Source organism: Drosophila tropicalis, unplaced genomic scaffold, assembly GCF_018151085.1.
Source record: "Drosophila tropicalis isolate 14030-0801.00 unplaced genomic scaffold, ASM1815108v1 contig_443, whole genome shotgun sequence".
Classification (NCBI taxonomy): Eukaryota; Metazoa; Arthropoda; class Insecta; order Diptera; family Drosophilidae; genus Drosophila; species Drosophila tropicalis.
This window is the reverse complement of record NW_027172907.1, coordinates 4,393,196-4,411,502: the sequence shown is the minus strand read 5'-3', so window position 1 is coordinate 4,411,502 and position 18,307 is coordinate 4,393,196. Positions and strand designations below refer to the sequence as shown.

The 18,307-nt window shown below is 37.0% G+C and overlaps 1 protein-coding gene across 1 annotated transcript; it reads right to left on the bottom strand.

Moving 5' to 3' along the window:
- Window positions 1-1,679: 1,679 nt before the first annotated feature.
- On the bottom strand, window positions 1,680-16,703 carry P5CS (Delta[1]-pyrroline-5-carboxylate synthase). Its single transcript, XM_068285846.1, has 12 exons — window positions 16,482-16,703; window positions 10,465-10,629; window positions 9,807-9,947; window positions 9,557-9,664; window positions 9,284-9,451; window positions 8,996-9,184; window positions 8,635-8,830; window positions 7,197-7,438; window positions 3,921-4,178; window positions 3,627-3,852; window positions 2,691-2,969; window positions 1,680-2,033 (listed from the first exon to the last, which is right to left on the bottom strand). Exons 1-12 carry the CDS (start codon window positions 16,578-16,580, stop codon window positions 1,771-1,773), a joined length of 2,334 nt encoding a protein of 777 aa, XP_068141947.1. The 5' UTR covers window positions 16,581-16,703; the 3' UTR covers window positions 1,680-1,770.
- Window positions 16,704-18,307: the final 1,604 nt, after the last annotated feature.

Sequence of the window (18,307 nt, the reverse complement as noted above, 5' to 3'; positions counted from 1 at the left end):
CTCAGTCGTACCACGAATAAGTTAAGTGAGTTTGTGTAGTGTGAGTGTGAGTTTTCTGGGGGTGTGAAGGTGAGTTCCGACCGAAGGGGTTACTTAGAAGCAGGAGTAAGATAGTATAGATAAATGAATGGGTTGATTGCATAGTTTTTGTAACAAAAGAAAATGAAGTAAGTGCTTAGTGTAAAGGTGTTGTTGTTTAACCAGACCTTAAGGCTCAGTAAATAAATAATCATTGTAGATTTATAAAAAACAATAGTTATGATGGCTGTCAGTTTGGCTGGTTGTTGGCTCACAACTGTCCTGGCCTTTTATTAATGTGCAAAGTTTTCTAATAGTTATTAATACAGCCAAGTTATTTCACTCACTATGTCTGGTAAGTACTTTCGAATACAGATTAAACTATAAAATATTCAAAGCAAACGCTGAAAATGTCAAATAATTGCAAATATTTTAAAAATTAAACTCTATTAATCATGCTTTCGAATATAAAATGTTAGATTTAGTCTTCACCAAATGAAATAAAACTTCTAAACTAATCAACCCACTCTCTTTACGGTCATTATGCACCACCGTAAGATGTCACTAACTGACTTGAGAATGGCAAATGGCGAAAGCTGACCCGCACTTCAAATAGTTTTCCCCACCGTGCACTTCTATCATCTCTTAACTCTCAAACAGGATTTCGTGGTGTTGGTGGTGTGAGGTAGGTTGGAGTAAAATAAAAATGCGCGTTGACAAGGGAAAGTACCACCTCGACTACAATTCACCAAACGGAGCCATGTTTGGGCATGGGAATGGGACCGGGAACGGGAATGGGATGTCTTGGCCTTTTGGCATGCAATGCAGCGTGCGGCACTAAAATAAACTTTTTCGGCCAAAAGTGAGACAAGACGGCGACAAGAAAACTGAAACTGAAACTCAAACTTAGAACTGAGAACTGAGAGAACTGAGCTGAGCTGTGCAACTTGCCCCAATGCACATAAAAATTCAAATACTTGCAACGCGGTTGCATACCAAGTGCCACAACCATTTTACATTTAATGGCTAATTTATGAAATTTTCCAAAAACGAACAAGCGGAACAATAAAGCATTTTGCCTTTCCTTACTTCGACCCCAAAGACCTTTTGGTGTGTGTGTGTATTTTTTTATACTCTATATACATAAAATAAAAACCTTAAGTTTTAATTTTAATTTAATTTTCAATGTCAACTAGAAAAAGTGTGTGAGAGAGAGAGAGAACGAGAGGTGCAGAGGTGTAGGTGGGTGAACTTTTTGAAAAAGAAAAGTTCCCAAGACAAGCGCTGACAGTTTACCAGCATCGTCAGTGGCAACCAGAGAACCAAACCAAGTAACCAACTAGAAAACCAACCTCTTTTCTCCTGCCCTGTCCTGGCCATGCCTCCCCGCGGCCCCAGCAAGCTGTCCTTAGTTCTTTAGTTTATTAATTACACAAGTTGCCTGGGCAAATATTTTTCACTCAAATTAATTTCTCCCATGTGGCCGCGACGGCAGCTGTCATCCGACCTCGTTTTTCCTTTCCTTGCCTTTACTGTTGCCGCCTTAGCCTTTCCTTAACTTAATTACCCTTCACTCAAAATGCAATAACGTGAAGAAAAGCAACAACAAAAACCCAGAGAGAGAGAGAGAGAAAATAAATACCCCAACCAACAGCAGCGACTTAAAAATTAATTCAATTTTTATTTACAAGAAATAATATACATATTATTATTATTATAAAATTACATATTTTTGTTTGCATTTTCTTCGCTTCAATCCAATGGCAGTGTCTCATGCAACCAGGTACGCTGACCGCCTTCAGCGAAATCAGCTGCCGCATGATCCTGTCCATTGAGTATCCATTTGGTGGTTAATAGACCCTCTACACCAACTGGGCCACGGGCATGAATGCGTGCCGTTGAGATGCCAACCTCGGCGCCAAGGCCAAAGCGGAAACCGTCCGCAAAACGTGAACTGGCATTATGGAATACACAGGCGCTGTCCACGCTACCAAGGAATTGCTTCGCTCTGGCATCTAAATGCAAAATGAAGGAGTGTGTGTGTGTGTGTGTGAAAAATGTGGAAAATATGCGAGTATATACATATGGGAAATTGAACCAAAGAAGTGCAAAACATAGTGCAAGCCAAGTTGAGTCGAGGTGCGACGCACAACGGTTGAGTGTTGAATAAAATTAATTTCCCAAATGATTTAAATTTTTCGTTTTGGGCCAAAGGTACAGAGTGTGAGTGAGAGAGGGGGAGAAAGTATTTTGTATTTATGGCGACAAACAATGCATTGAGCACATGCAGCACACCACTTGCATGCCACATGGCCGCAACTTTTGTTTTGCGGGGCTTGGGTCTTGGTTTTTGGTTTCAATTTGCTATCATATTTTGCATTTGGCGAATTCTCCAAAACAAAAACTGTCATTGAACACACATAGCTGGCATAGAACAAAAAAAAAAAAAAAAAAAGACAGGTGGAAGCTGCCTGCCAATGGCAATAACCAATTTTTCGATAAAATATGTACATATACATACATATGCATAGGGGCACACGAAAATTTATAGCCCGCACATTGTGAATGCTCATTAGTTTCAACCTTGCCCTTTTGCACTTCTTTCCGCTTCGATTGCAAGCAATTGTGAAATTAATTTTCAATTGAACAATCGCAAAAACTCTCTGGCTTACCATTTTCGGTAACAATGACATCGGTATGCCCGCTGCCATATGTATGTATGTGATTAATGGCATCCTCCAAACTGGGTACAATCTCAATGCAACACTCTAGGGCCCCATATTCATGCTTTAGACTCTTTGCCGCCGGTGGTCCAAAGGTCAGTTGCTGATTTAATCTTGGTCCAGCATAGATTTTAACTCCCTCACGTTTAAGCATGTTGCAGACATCAGTGAAAATGTCCCCGCTCATTAGATCCTCGTGGATGAGTAATGTTTCCATTGCATTGCAGGCTGTGACAGGTGCCACCAAAATGTGCGCGAGTACCGAACACCACCGACAACGATAAATTGAAAAGAGAGGTACAAACAAAACACACACAAAATGCAATTAATTTTTGTTCAGCATCAAAAAATAAAAAAACATGAAAATACAATAAGCATTTAGGTGGAAAATTTTGCAATTAAAAAATGTGGGTGTACTTTCAGCCAAAAACCCACTCCCCGTGGCAATAATATAAACTTCTATTCTAGGCAATTGAAATGTTATTTAATCGTGTGTGGATTCAATAGAGCATTATATAATTAGATTGACTTTATAATCCCACACCCTTCCCATCTATTTCAATGTCCCTTATGAAGTTAGCTAGCTCAGACGGTTCCATTCATCGCCTTTTTATAGATATTTTTCGATTGGAAATCTTGAACTTCAGTCACTTACTAAGAAACCAAGTCATTCCCTGCGATACCTTGTAAACTATATTTGTATATTGAAAACTACTCCTTTTACAACGAATGTAAATGGATTGTTCTAGTTTTAAGTAGTTTTAAAAGTCGCAAAATAAGACAATTTACAAAAGATTCTTAAGATAAGTTTTTTTTTTCTTAAGAAAGTCCTCCACTGCAACTTAAGTTTGCTTAAGTAAATTTCTATAAATTACTAGCGCTTACCTGCTGGATAGTCGCATTTGGCATCACGTGCAATACGCAAAGCCTTTTTCAAATCGGCATCTTTATCGATATAAACATGACACACACCTTCCGCATGACCCAATACAGGTATATGCAATGATTGCTGTTGTATGCTACGTACTAATTCCGATGAGCCGCGTGGTATGATTAGATCAATGTGATTTTCCATGGACAGCAGATCGCTGATTTCTTCGCGAGTTGAAACCTATGAAAAAAAAAAGATGATTCAACCATAAAAGATCAAATTTAATGTGATATTTTTTGTTAACTCACTAAGGATACTGCATGTTCTGCACCAACGCTGGCCAATGCCTCCTTAACCAATTCCATTAGTGCTTTATTACTGTAGGCAGCCTCTTTGCCGCCTTTGAGTAATAGACCATTCGCCGAGGCCATGGCTAAGGCAGCCACTTGAGGCAATGAATCTGGACGGGATTCAAAAATGACCAATAGCACACCAATTGGCACTGTAACCTGTTTCAGTTCCAAATTCTCGGCCAAACGTGTGCGACGTAGGACACGTCCCACATTCTGCAAAAATAAAAGCCAATTGACAAGTCAGCAATACACAAATCACATTACATGCATTATATGCCATGTGGGTCCAGAGCCATAAAATAACTCAATATTTATGCGACAATTTTCCCGCTCCCTGGTAATGCCCCTCCCACAGCCATATAAAATCCCAAGCGTCCATTTTTAGAGGCATTTGCTGGCGCAGTTTTACATAAATCAAGTTGCTCATCTTCATCGTAATCTTTATTTATTTTTAATGGGCTGCTGTCCGAACGCCTTCGCTTTCGCCTTTGCTTTCTTTTCCCTCCCAACCCCCCATCCAGCTGAAAATTGGCTGCAGATAACACGAAGAAGATTGCGGCTGGGCTGCTGACAGCAGTTGCCTGCCCTCGTTTGCATAGAATGGAATATACTTCCCATAACCATAACCCAATGTTGCCAAACCCCAATCCCTCTTGCTCTCATATCTTCTCCATTTTATTTTTTTTACGAAAGGGCAGCAGGACATGAAAAAAAAAAAAAACAGAAAAGGAAAATCTAAACTCAACTCAACTTGCGCTCTGAGTAAATTTGGTTATATGGTCATTATTATTGACTTTGGCATTGTGTAGGGAAGTAAAAAACTTTAAATTATATTTACTGAGGACAATTGGATAAGTCATGGCTAAAAAGAGCGAGAGAGTGAGAGTGACTGCCAAGGGTTTGGCTTGGTGATATAAAACATGAAAATTTAGTTTATTAGGTCTCTGTAAAATATGCAAGAGTAATAACTTTCTCTTGCCTACAAAATGATGAGAAAGTGAAAAGGAAATTAGAAGTTAAAGTTTAGCAACAAGAAAAAGCATTAATAAAGGGACTTCCGCTTGAAGATGTATACATTATTATTATTTTTTTTGCTTATATATTACTCACATACATATGTCAGTATACATTTTATTGCTTATTTTGATTTTAATCTCATGCCTTTTAGCCATTATTAACTTTCCTTCAATATAAAACGTTTAAGTTTGTTCACACTCTATGTCATAGGAGGGTTACATTGGCTAGATCAACATTTAGAAAATATAACGAGTAATTTATAAACTGAGTAAATTAATAGATCAACAAGTGAATTATTTACTTTTGTTCTTTTTTGGTGGACTTCTTTTTTTATTTCATTTCCAATTTGGTTTTTATTTTTTCTAAGTGCTCTGCTCATTTTGTTGTTAAGTAGTAGATTAAACTCATTTGATAATGAAAGGGATCAAGTGACTTTAGTAAACAAGTCTGTTAAATGGAAAAGAATATTTTTCGGTCAAAGTTATTGAAATTTTTGAAAGCCTTGTAGATATTAACATAGATAAATTTCTGTTTTGGTCAGCCGCATTTTCATCTCCTTTTTTTTTGTTTTGGTATCCTTCTCTTGCTTTCGTGGAATTTAACATTTATTGAGTGCGTTATGGCACTTTCTTGTTTATTTGCCCTCACACACATACTGACGCACACACCGGCACACATTCAAATACAAGTACATATATATATATTTTATGATTTTTTACGCTGACGCCATTTTGTGTCACAATTTCGCTGCCATTTTTACAATAAACTCCATGTCCTGGACGCGCTATGGAAAAACTTTTCTTGCCACAAAAAAAAAACAACACAACTGGAAAAAAAATTAAAGGAAAAACGAAAAACACACACATACACTGGGGGAGAAAAAAAAAGTTTTGCGTTTCCGCACAATCACATCCAATAAAACGGCTGGTTGAAAGGTCCCACCACACCCTCCACCACCGCCTGTCCCTTCTCGACCCATTGGAGTACATTCAGTAGTAGTAGTCTAACCTTCAACTGTTCTGCTGTTTCCTAAATCCTTCTTCAGACCCCGACACCATCTCAATATTCCATCAACTCTCTGTCTGGGTCTCTCTGGCTCTGAGTTTCTAGGGTCTTGGGTCTGTGTGGCTGGTTAATGTCATTGCCAAGATGCCATATATGGTGGAGTGATGTGTGGGGAGTGGAGTGGGGAAAGGGGGAAGGGAAACTGTCTTTTATCTTCCACATGCTTAGACTTTTCTACCCATTAGGGTTTAGTTACATAAAATTGGGAATGTTCAATTCGATAAAATACTATTCAAAATACTTATAAGCTAAACGAATTCGTTTAGTATTAGTCCATCGGAGAAATGGAATAAAGCAGACTGTCACATTCAGATCTTTAAATTTAAAAATAAACAAAAATGTTTCCTAAAAGATTTCAATTTAAAGTCGAAAGGGTTTGTAAGAGTTTTTATCACTTGAAGAATTTAAAAAAATGCAAACCTAGATAAATTAACTGATTAGAAATTGTCTACAGATTTTCATATTTTTTAATGGAATGAATATAGAATACCGACTTCACATTATACATATAACTTGCCATAACTTTTCCAATTTTAAAAACTTAAACTTTACAAAATTGCATAAATTGTATGTATGTGTGTGTGTTTTTTTTTTTTTTTTTTTTTTACGAGGCATTCCCTAGTCTACAATTCAGCAAGTGCATTATCCTTACTAGCTCATACTTTGCCCTTATTACCCTCTCTGACCCTCTGGGATGTGAAAAACGAGTATAAGAGAAAGACAGAAGAAGGGAGTGTGGCGGGGTGTGTGTGTGTGTGTTAGTTGAGAGGGTGTCAATTTTTGTTGAAGTGTAAAATTGCTTGGAGATTTCATAATGTTGTTAAAGCTTTTCCGAAAGAGCAAAAGAGCAACTGCATATGGCTCATAAAATGATCAATTCTTGCTAAACAACAATTCCCCAAGACAAGTGCACAGAGAAGCTAACTCAATTTTTCTAAAAAGAAATAACAACACCAAAAAAAAAAAAAAAAAAAAAAACAAGAAAAAGATTTTCAATTTTCAAACAAAAAGAAATTAAATAACAAATGCAATTTTCTCACAACTTGTCATCAGACAAGTTGAATGCCCAATTTTTGCGCATCCTTTAGCTGCTCCTTACTCTGAGGGTTTTTCTTTTCTTTTTTTTTTGGTAAAATTAATTTCCCTTACCTTGTGACTATCCTCGGCAATTTGCTTCAGGCCAATGGACAAGTTCTTCAATTTCGCTGAAGTTAATGACAAACGCGATAGCAACGGCTTGGCCAAACCATTTTTCTTTGCCTCAGCCAAATCCTTGGCATTGGCATCGAGTATGAATTTCTCACGGCTAACCAAAAGATCGGCCAATGTGTTAACAGCGCTGGCACGTTGGCCAGCAGTCAGTGCCTGCATTTGACGGCTCCCAGTGCGAGCTGAAAAGAAAAAAAATGAATGCAAAAACGAATAAGGGAATAAGAATAGAAAACTCGGCAAAACGTTTTACAAGTTGTGCATCTTTTCAATTAAGTGGCAATTTTTACCACCTGCCACTAGAACAGCAACTGTGGCGGTGGCAGTTGTCTCTAATAACAATTAAATTAAATTTTATCCACAACATTGCCATAGCCAACTTCACAGTTTAGACTGGTTAGCCACTTAAACTTGCTGCCGCCCTGGGTGATGAAGCCACTTAGCACAGAGGAGTACACGAAGAGGACCTCCCAAAAGGACTCCTCAGTCACTTTAACAAAAAAAAAAAAAAAAAAAAAAGAAACCTGCACAAAACATGGCAAACCGGAACAAGAACACAGCAGAGCATCGTGACCCACTTTGACATCATCTCCTGCATCTTCCTCCCTCTCTTGTTTAGCCTCACTCTGTGTGTGTGAGTGTGAAACTTTAATGGCCATTAGGTTAGTCCAAAACCACTTGTCATTCGCTGTTAGAATGACGTAAGCTGAGAATCTACTACTAGCTCGTTCTTTGGTGGCAACTTACACGAGACCACACAATGTAACTAAATAACTACGCACAAATGAAGTTGACGACTAGAATATCTCATACACTTGGTAAATCCTTTCTGGACCGAATTAAAATATGGTAACTAAAATATATTTCTTGGATCTGAATTCATTTTTAGTTCCTAGGTACGTGTTGTCCATAGACACCTCCTTTTACGAGGATCCGACACTGAGCTGAACAGACAACAATTCATATTTTTTGTGGTAACTTTGACCACGCTGTATTTCGTACAACCCATGTGGCGGATACGTAATTTCCCATACTAAATCTTTATTATTTCAGTAAACTTTATATGGATTTGATCTTTCATAAGTTCAACGAACAAACAATATTATTTTTCGCATAACTTTTTATTCCTTTAGAAATTTGATCAATTGTGGCCAGTTAATTTGATGCAGTCTAATTGCTTTAGAAATAGTTTCTAAGGTAATAACTTTTTGTGCATTTCTTTAGATTATAACTCTAAGAAATTGTTTCCTTTTGTTATCATACTAACTAGAAGTTCCTAGTTAATCTATTGTCTTTGTTCACGGCCATTGTTAGAGATTTTCACAGTTGCATTTTAACTCATTTTAATTAGTTTTTTTTTTTTCTTCTTAAGACTCACCGTTCTCGGCCATCACTTCGACGGGCACTGAATTGGCACTTTCCGTTGCCTCGGTAAAGAACGTTCCAACCTTTCTACCGCCAATTATTGTCTTAATGGCCTTCTCCTGCATACCATTGCAAATTACAACGCTAACACCGCGATCTAATGCCCAAGTGGCTGCTTTCACTTTGGAGTCCATGCCGCCAGTGCCCACCTAGAGGAGCAGAAGATGAAAGAGCAGGATGAGAAATAAGGAAAGATAGGAAGAGTGTCAACACAATGTCATCTTCTTGTTAAAACAAAGAAAAAAAAAAATACAGATTTGAAGAGCGATAGAGTTTATTTACTAGGTTGTTACCTATCTAATTGCTATCCTTACCTTTGACTTTTTTCCAAATTCAATGCTGTTGCTATCGTCGCTTGTGTAGGTGTGCATTAGCTTGGCACCATCTTCCCATGGTGGCTTATTGTAAATGCCATCGACATCCGACATAAGGATTAGTAAATCCGCTTGTACTTCAGCGGCCAACATGGCCGACAAACTGTCGTTGTCCTTAATGGGTATACCCTGAGACAAAGAAAGACAGAGAGAGAGAGAGATGCAAAGGAAATAGTTGTCTCCAGTCACGTGTCTATGGCATAGATAAGAACACCTTCATGTACGTACCCTTCTTGCACCACCGGCTGGTTCATCGTCACGTATAAACATTGGTGGCGAAACGGCATCGTTCGTATTTATGATTGGCACAATATTTAGGCTAATTAATTCGGAGAGCGTGCAGAAGAGATTGTTGCGTGTTTCCTCATTGTAGAAATCCGGTTTGGTAACCAGCACCTAAAATATATACATACATACACACACAATCCAAGTACAGACAACTCACTCTGTTTTAATTAGACTAACGCATGTTGTTATGCGTCCTATGTCCCTACTACTAACCTGTGCAATCTTGACGCCATATTGGGCAAACATAGCATCATAGAGAGACATAAGACCCGACTGACCCACCGCAGCCGCCGCACGTGGTTCCAGTGTGGCGCCATCGAACTAATAAGCATTGCGTACAGATACAAAGGGAGTGACAGGAAGAGAGGCACAATGAGAGAAAGTGCGGAAGCGAGCCAGAGAAGGGAGAAAAGGAAGAAATGTTGAATTGAAATTGTATGATGTGCAATTGCGCGAGGGTAACCTCTTTGCTGTCCTTGGGATTAAGAGTCTCACGCATGGAAAGGGACATGAGCAGCTCCTGTGCTAGTTTCTGTTTTCCAAATGCTACAGCACCGCTGGTGACCATCATAACTTCGCGTCCCTCTAAATGACATTCGGCTACCTGATGGATAACAATACCGACAAAAATTAAATGTGAGAAGATTAGGTTAGCTAATTTGAAGATTTTATAATACATAAGAGGTTAGTTGAAATTAAGCAAAGATGGGTTAAGGTTAAGGATATGTTACTCTATTGTTGAGTTTAAGGAAGGTTAAGCGCAAGGTTAAGAACAGTTGAAGCTAGCTTAAGTTAATGTTAGTAAGCTTAAAATAAGATTGAAATATTGAGCTAAGAATTAAAACATGTAAAGACAACAGTAAAATAAGGGTAACTAAGGTTAAATACGACTTGCGTAACGTTAAGATAAGGTTAAGTACAATTGATATAAGATTGAGTTAATATTAAGAACAAATTGAATATATGTTGTGGTAGATGTGAAGAAGAAGGGTTTTAGACTAGGTAAGTTTACATCGTTAATTAAGGATAGAGAAAAATTAGTATATGTAAGCTTGAGGTATGTAGAGGTAGGTCAGGATGAAGTGAATTCCTAGTTAAGAACAGGTTCCATCCATAATTACCTGCTCCACAATGGATGCCAAACGTCCCAGAGCTAATCCATGATTATCCTCACGTGTTATCACAGCACTTCCCAGCTTCACAACCAAACGTCGAGCATATTTTAACTGACTACGTTCCGTAAATGTGGGATGAGATCTCTCCAGGCGTTTCTCAGGCGACACCAACTGCAGCAAAAGAAAACAGTTAGCCAAAACACATAAACTCATTCGAAACAAAGCCAGACAAAACGAAAAAAAAAATATCAAAGAAGTTAAATTCGGCTATGCCGAAGTTTATATACCCTTGCAGTCCTTGACAATAATAATTTCACATGTTCAAAATTTGTTTTCTGCAACTCAATTCATTAATATACAAACAAAACAATTTTACTCTTCATACTATGTACAATTTGTTCTTCTTCTTCCCTCATTCCCTAAGCAAAACGCACGCATACACATACAGTTTATGTAGCGTTGCGTCTGTGTGTGTATGCATGTGCTCTGTTGATTTGATGATGACGTAGTAGGCAGCAAGCAGAGCTGCCGGCAGCGATTGAACCGATTTATATAGACTGTAACTTGTGTTCTATTTATCCGATCAGGGTCAAATTTTGGGATCTGAGATTTTATATCAAATTCTATTATATTGGTAAATTTCATGGGGATACTCCAATTTTTGCAAAAATTTTTGTTCCAGAGTTATATGATATAGTAGTCCGATCCCAAAGATTTTCATACTTTATCTCACCCGGGTAAAAAAAAGCTCCCAAAAAAATTTCATCCCGATAGCTCTTAAGATGGCTGAGTAAAACGCGTACGCACCGACGGACAGACGGACAGACGGACAGACGGACATGGCTATATCGACTTAGCTTCTCATGCTGATCAAGAATATATATACTTTATGGGGTCGGAAACGTCTCCTTCTGTGCGTTACAAACATCTGACCAATTTTATAATACCCTCTGCAAGGGTATAAAAAAAAAAGAAACTCCGACATTAAAATGGCTTATCAATGACAATCGGCAAACATGCGAGGTTGTAAATTACGACAACAGAAAAGCACAACACAAATTTCATAAAAACAAATCGAAAGCCAATTAATTAAATAGACCAATCCAACCCAATAACCCCCGCCTCTCCACCATCACACACGACATATTGGCATACCCACGCCTTTTTTTTTTTTTTTTTTTTGACGCTCACTCAGCGAACTTAATCAGTTTGTGTTCCGTGTGTAAATCATAATCACTAAATTGACGGCCAAGTCTGATTGTAAATATGTGCATTATAAACAGACAAGAGCGTATAAAACCAACAATAATAACAACAACAACAACTAATGCCATAATTCTCAAATAATTATTATGATTCTGTGTGGGGATAATTGGTTTTTTAGCCAACGGTGCGAGCTGCATAATTAATTAGAAATTATGGCTAATTGAATTTTACACTTTGTAACATAAATTGATAAATACATATTTACACATAGATTTAGATATATTTCGATGCATATATATAAATATAAGTATATATATATATAGATAGATTTACTTATACTATAGTATATGTGTTTACGTGAATTCATGTATTGCAGCAGAGAACGTTTCCGGGTAACGGAAGAAACGTATTTACCTTGTGTTACATTCCGGAAATATTAACCAAACTGTATGAGAAAACTTAACAGCGAAATGGTGCCAAGATTGACACTTACAAAAAAATAAAACTAACTGAAAAAAATATATAAGCCAAAAGTGCTTTTAAAATCCTTTAAAATGATTTTTCAAACTGTTTCTGTTTAAACGATTACAGCTTTAAATATGAATATACGAAATGAAATCAAATTTCAATAGATTATTTATAGTAGTTTACCTTATAAACATATGGAGAAATGGAGAGATAGTGTGGGGGAAATTACCCAACTAAATGTCTTTTTGCCCCATCACCTAGCAAAAAGCTCTGTACACAATCAATGGAGACCAATTATGATGAAGAGGAGGAAAAATTTCTATCGTGGTTGTATAATTTTTCATATAGTCACCGATTTTGATTGGCATTTGGCAAAGTCTTTGATTATTGAGTTTATAACAAATGCACAATTAAATTGCTCAGTAAATTGAATTGGGGACGTAAATATTATTTTTCCCCTCTGTCAAATTTTTGATGGGGCAAAACGGGGAATAGCTCAATAAAATGTACAAAATGTTTATTTGTTTATTTTTGTCGTTTTACTTAACAGTTACTTGGCTATTTGACCGCCTTCAATTATGGTTGTTATGCTTTTGTTGTTGTTGTTATTCTTGTTGTTGTCGTTGTCATTGCTGTTCGTTTGTTGATTGTTATTATCACAAAAAGACGGTTTATTTGTTATCGCAACACAAAAGCGAATGCAATCAAAATAAGTATGTTTTTTTGTTTTTTGATGACGCGATTTTTTGTCTTATTGTCTGTCTGTGACACATGTCGTATGAGTGATATACATTAAGTTCGCCCCCACAGAGCAATTAGTGTTAAGGTCAAGGATGTAACCTCTTCTTCTTTTTTTGCTCTTATCGTATAACTTGACAGTCACTCACAAGTGTCAATAATTGTTTGGTCAGTTTAAGGGGTTAAAATTAGTCTCTAAATAATGGACAAGAATAATGATTATCTAACAAACAAACAAAAAATGATCATTATTATACAATAAAAGGGCAGGGAATTTCATTTTTATCATCTGTTGATATCTTTTATAATTTCAACTTAAAGCTAAAGAATATTCCCTTACTGTCTGCCAAGCCAATGTTTACCCATATCTTTATTTGGCCATTCATTTTTGTTAGGACTGAAACTAGAGGGCAAAATAATTGGCAATAATAGACAGTTAAGTTATATGGGATTCACCCTAAGATGCTAGAGACTAAATTATGTTGTATAATTTTCAAAAGCTCTTTATGAAAATGTGGCTAATTTATGTCCCTTTGCCCACACAAGGCGTTCTTTATGAATTTAAGTCGAATTTCATATACTCTATATTAAGGGCAATTGTTTCTCTCGTTTGCCAAGTAAAGGAAATCAAATCAGATAAAAGATTTGCAACAAGCACCTAAAAAAATTACAGCAATTTTTCAACGAATAGCTGGAAAAGAATTAGTTGACTTCTATATTATTAAATATTTAATAATTAAAACAAATCTTTCTGAAAGTATACGTAACATACTTTCAGTACAAAAGAAGACCATTGAAGAACTAACATAGAAAATCTAGAGAAATTCACTAAGAAATTCTTATCTTCGAATGGCTATTAATACTCCAACTGTTAGTAAAAGGAAAATTCTCTCCAACTAGCACTGAAGCATGGGTATGGTGAATAGACAAAGTCTTTTTGGAAAGAGTATTAAAAATAAGAAATATTTTACGGCCAGCTGTTGATCTATTGAATAGCGTTGTATAAAAATTACAACACTTTTTGTTTTTTTGCCGCTTGTTGTTTGTACTTTATTTCGTGTGCGTGTGTGTATGTATTTGTCTCTCTGTTTCTCTTACTCTGTTTCTCTTATTCTCTCTACATGTTTATGATGTGCCTTATACACGCACAGTGAAGCTCCACCGAAAAGAGTCAAGACCGAAGGCGCCATAACTGCCAACACGTGTCAAAATGAAAACGGACCAAGGGTTGCCAAGGCTTGAAGAGTATATAAGTGTGTGTGTGTCTGTGTGTGTGTGTGTTTGTGTGTGTGTATATGGCTTTGTATATAGTGCACTGAACGAGTGTAGGCAACGAGGTTAGCCCTCGCCTCGACCCTGACCTAGCCAAATCGTTTTGAGTGTCAAAGGCAGGCCAGGCCATTGAATGTCGGACATATGCAAATTGTTGGAGAGAGTGGCCTGGCCTGAGGCAAGCAAAAAATGTTGATGCATGTACTATAGAAAACAGGGTAGGCCAGAAGGCGGTAGAGACGTTAGAGTGTTCCTCAAGTTCCCATTGAATAGAATATTTACACCATTTTCTCATCTTTTGGTCTTCTAATTTTTTTTTTTAGTCCCCTAACTTTCTCTTGCTATTTCTCTCTCTCTCTTTCTCCCTCCAGTGGAATTTATTTTAACACGTTTTTCCATTTGCCTGCCAGGCGCCAGCTGTCATGCTGTGACAACATTTTATCAGCTCTTGTCAGGGATAGTAGTAGGAATAGTGTTTGCTTTTCTATTTCTTTCTATCGTTTTTTTGTTTTGCTTTGTTATTATTATTTTTTTTTTTTTGCTTGTTTCGAACAAATCTCTTTTGTCTTTTGCCTGCCTCTGTTTTGCATGTTGAGTAACATCAAACGATGAGAGCTGCAAATGATTTACAAGCTTCCCTCCCTTTCTAACGTTTTCGTAAGGCACCGGGCAACAAAATTATGAATCCTGTTTTATCAAAGAGCATAGAGTTGAAGGTTTATCTATATATGTATGTTTTTATTAAGATCAGTCACAGTATGGAAATCTAATCAAAATTAAAGGATTTTTTTCCATCTCTCTTTGAATGAAATTAAAACTTCTTAGAACTGACCGACCAATTCAAAATTTTTTTAGTAGATCAATTTGTTTTTCATTTAACCCTCATTGAATTAAGCGTAATAAATAAAAATTCGTGTTCTTAAACTTTTTTTTAGATTAGAAATGAAAAGAAAATACAATATGTAGGTTATCCCTTAATGAAAATCATTTGAATTACATTAAAGAATTTTCACAAAACTTTTACGTTTATATTATTAAAAAGTATCTTTTGAAGAATAAAAAAAAAAAACAAATTTGATAACTTTCAATTTGATTTTTGATCAAAACTCAAAGGGCAAACGTTTTTCATGTTTGACAGTTTAATATGGCAAATGTGAGATCTCCTTCAATTAGCTTTAAACCCCAAATACATAGACCCATTTTTGATGTCCCATTTCTGTTTACTTTATGGTTTTGGGGTCTCTAAAAGCCCAAGCTGTTGCCGTCTGCCCACACACACGCACATACACACACACACACACACAACAAGCAGACCAAAAAGGGGTTGTGTGCTTGCCTCCATTATCGTTACTCATAAAATAAAAAGGAAATCTTGAACTATATAACAACTTGGAAATGGAATTGCTTGTGTTGTTTTGATTGAGTGTAGAGTGTTGAAGAGGTGGAAGGGGACTTTTCGAAGCTGATTAAATTTTAGTGCCAAGGAAAATTTCGTAACTAATCTATTGAGAGAGGGTGAGAGAGAGGCAAATAGGTATACCCCACTTCAATGGTCTGAAATTGAACCAATTTTTAGTCCCTTGCCTAAATTGAGTGTGGTCATCGAAAAAAAAAAAACGCAAAAAAATCAGCTGAGATTCACGCTCAAACGTCATGCCGGTTATTTTCCAAACAATTCAAATATATATAGGTTCTTTTGCTTAAATATATATACATAGGTGTATATATATTTGTAATCTATTCTTATCGGTCAATGCAAATATGGAGTACGTGTGTGTGTGTGTGTATGTGACTACTAGTCTTGTCTGGTCAATTATTTTCGGCATCTGAGTTGAAAGCAAAGTCCAGCAAAGTTAAAATTCATATAAGCTGGACTTTATATTTGCTAGACACTTAATCTATATAAATGAGCAGTATTAATAGGAACTGATAATGTCAATGAATATCAGATATTGATTGTAATTTTTGTACATTGAGTTAAAAGCTAGAGTTCCTTTTTCTTCTAAAGGCACCCTGGTACATTGAACCGGTTAGAAGTGGTTTTCTCTCTCTCCCTCTCCCACTTTTCTCCCTCGTCGTGGACAAAGTGCAGATTAGCCTCCCAGATTGTTAATCATAAATCACAAGGTTCAACAAACGGGAGAAGCACAAACATTATGAAGATTAATACCCCCAAAAAACAAAAAAGAAAGAAAATTATGATTTTTGCATTGCATTCGTTTGATTTTGTCACTTGTATATTCTTTTTCCCTTCAAACAACTCGAAAAATAATAAGCACTTATGTAAAAAACCAAAAAAAAAAATTAGGCTGGGAATCGAATTGAAATCTTTCACTCACTGGCTGTCTGGGACCATGAGAGCTAACAGCTCGCCAGGCATTGCTCGCGAAACCATTGCGTAATCCATTGGCCAAGTTAAGGCTATTGCGCAGCATCATCTAGATTGAGAGAGATCCTGGATCTATTTCGATGACACTTGGAAAATCAAAAAAAAAAAAAAAAACGAATAAAAGGAAGAGATTGGTTTTTTTTTGTTTTGTTGAACCGCACCGTAAAACCCAACGAGTTCTACTGAATATAGAAATATAGACGACCAACTGATGGACTTGTTCGTTCGTTGGTAGGTTGTCGTGAAGCTAGACAGCCCCTCGACTCTTGCGTGTACTCTTAAACGCAGTCACACACACACACATGAAGAGTGTGAGTCTGAGGCTAAAACTGATAATGGGAAGCGCAAACATGTGTAATTGTAAGTGTTCTCATTGCGATTGCGATTAAAATTTTGTATGGCAAACTCCTAGCCCCTACCAATTCTCTCTCTCTACATACATGTATATATTTGCCTCTCTCCCGTCTCACTGCTCGCTTGTTGTGATTCAATTAGGAATGTTATCAATCACAAACACTAACACCAAGTAAATTTTGGCACCAACACCAACATCAGCCAATGCTCTGCATTGAGATTATGGCAAACATTTACAGACAGTCGGACAGATAGACAGATAGATAGACTACTGACAGGGACAGCGAGCGAAAGAGAAAGAGAGAGCGATTGCGACTCAGAGAGTGAGTGAGCAAGCGATAGACGAGTATGTTGATAGTAGTAGTAATGGGCCATGAGGCGCTTTGGTGGTTGGGGGTGGGATGGTTGCGGGTAGCGCTATTATATTGTTCTGTTCGGCCTTATCAAGTGGGGCACGAGGGAGAACCCTGTGCAGGCCGGCTTATCTAACGGTACAGTGTGTTTGCTTAGCCATCGGTTTTATTGTTGCTTTTGTTCTTGCTCTGGTTGTAAATGTTGCACTTTCTGCACTCAAATATAATTTATAGATCTTTTTGCAATTCATATAATTCAATTGACAAAGAAAATATACTTAGAAAAACAAAAAAAAATATCAAAGAAGTTAAATTCGGCTATGCCGAAGTTTATATACCCTTGCAGTCCTTGACAATAATAATTTCACATGTTCAAAATTTGTTTTCTGCAACTCAATTCATTAATATACAAACAAAACAATTTTACTCTTCATACTATGTACAATTTGTTCTTCTTCTTCCCTCATTCCCTAAGCAAAGCAACGCACGCATACACATACAATTTATGTAGCGTTGCGTCTGTGTGTGTATGCATGTGCTCTGTTGATTTGATGATGACGTAGTAGGCAGCAAGCAGAGCTGCCGGCAGCGATTGAACCGATTTATATAGACTGTAACTTGTGTTCTATTTATCCGATCAGGGTCAAATTTTGGGATCTGAGATTTTATATCAAATTCTATTATATTGGTAAATTTCATGGGGATACTCCAATTTTTGCAAAAATTTTTGTTCCAGAGTTATATGATATAGTAGTCCGATCCCAAAGATTTTCATACTTTATCTCACCCGGGTAAAAAAAGCTCCCAAAAAAATTTCATCCCGATAGCTCTTAAGATGGCTGAGTAAAACGCGTACGCACCGACGGACAGACGGACAGACGGACATGGCTATATCGACTTAGCTTCTCATGCTGATCAAGAATATATATACTTTATGGGGTCGGAAACGTCTCCTTCTGTGCGTTACAAACATCTGACCAATTTTATAATACCCTCTGCAAGGGTATAAAAACAAATAAGAAGGCAGAGATCTTTGCAACCCCCAAAAAGTAGGCTATGAAAAATTTGG

Excerpts from the sequence above, each read along its gene's own strand:
- P5CS (XM_068285846.1), bottom strand. The coding sequence starts at position 16,580 with ATGATGCTGCGCAATAGCCTTAACTTGGCCAATGGATTACGCAATGGT. Across the intron at positions 10,630-16,481 it reads CTCATGGTCCCAGACAGCCA|TTGGTGTCGCCTGAGAAACG; the intron begins GTGAGTGAAAGA and ends CTTTTGCTGCAG. Across the intron at positions 2,970-3,626 it reads CAAATGCGACTATCCAGCAG|CCTGCAATGCAATGGAAACA; the intron begins GTAAGCGCTAGT and ends CACCTGTCACAG.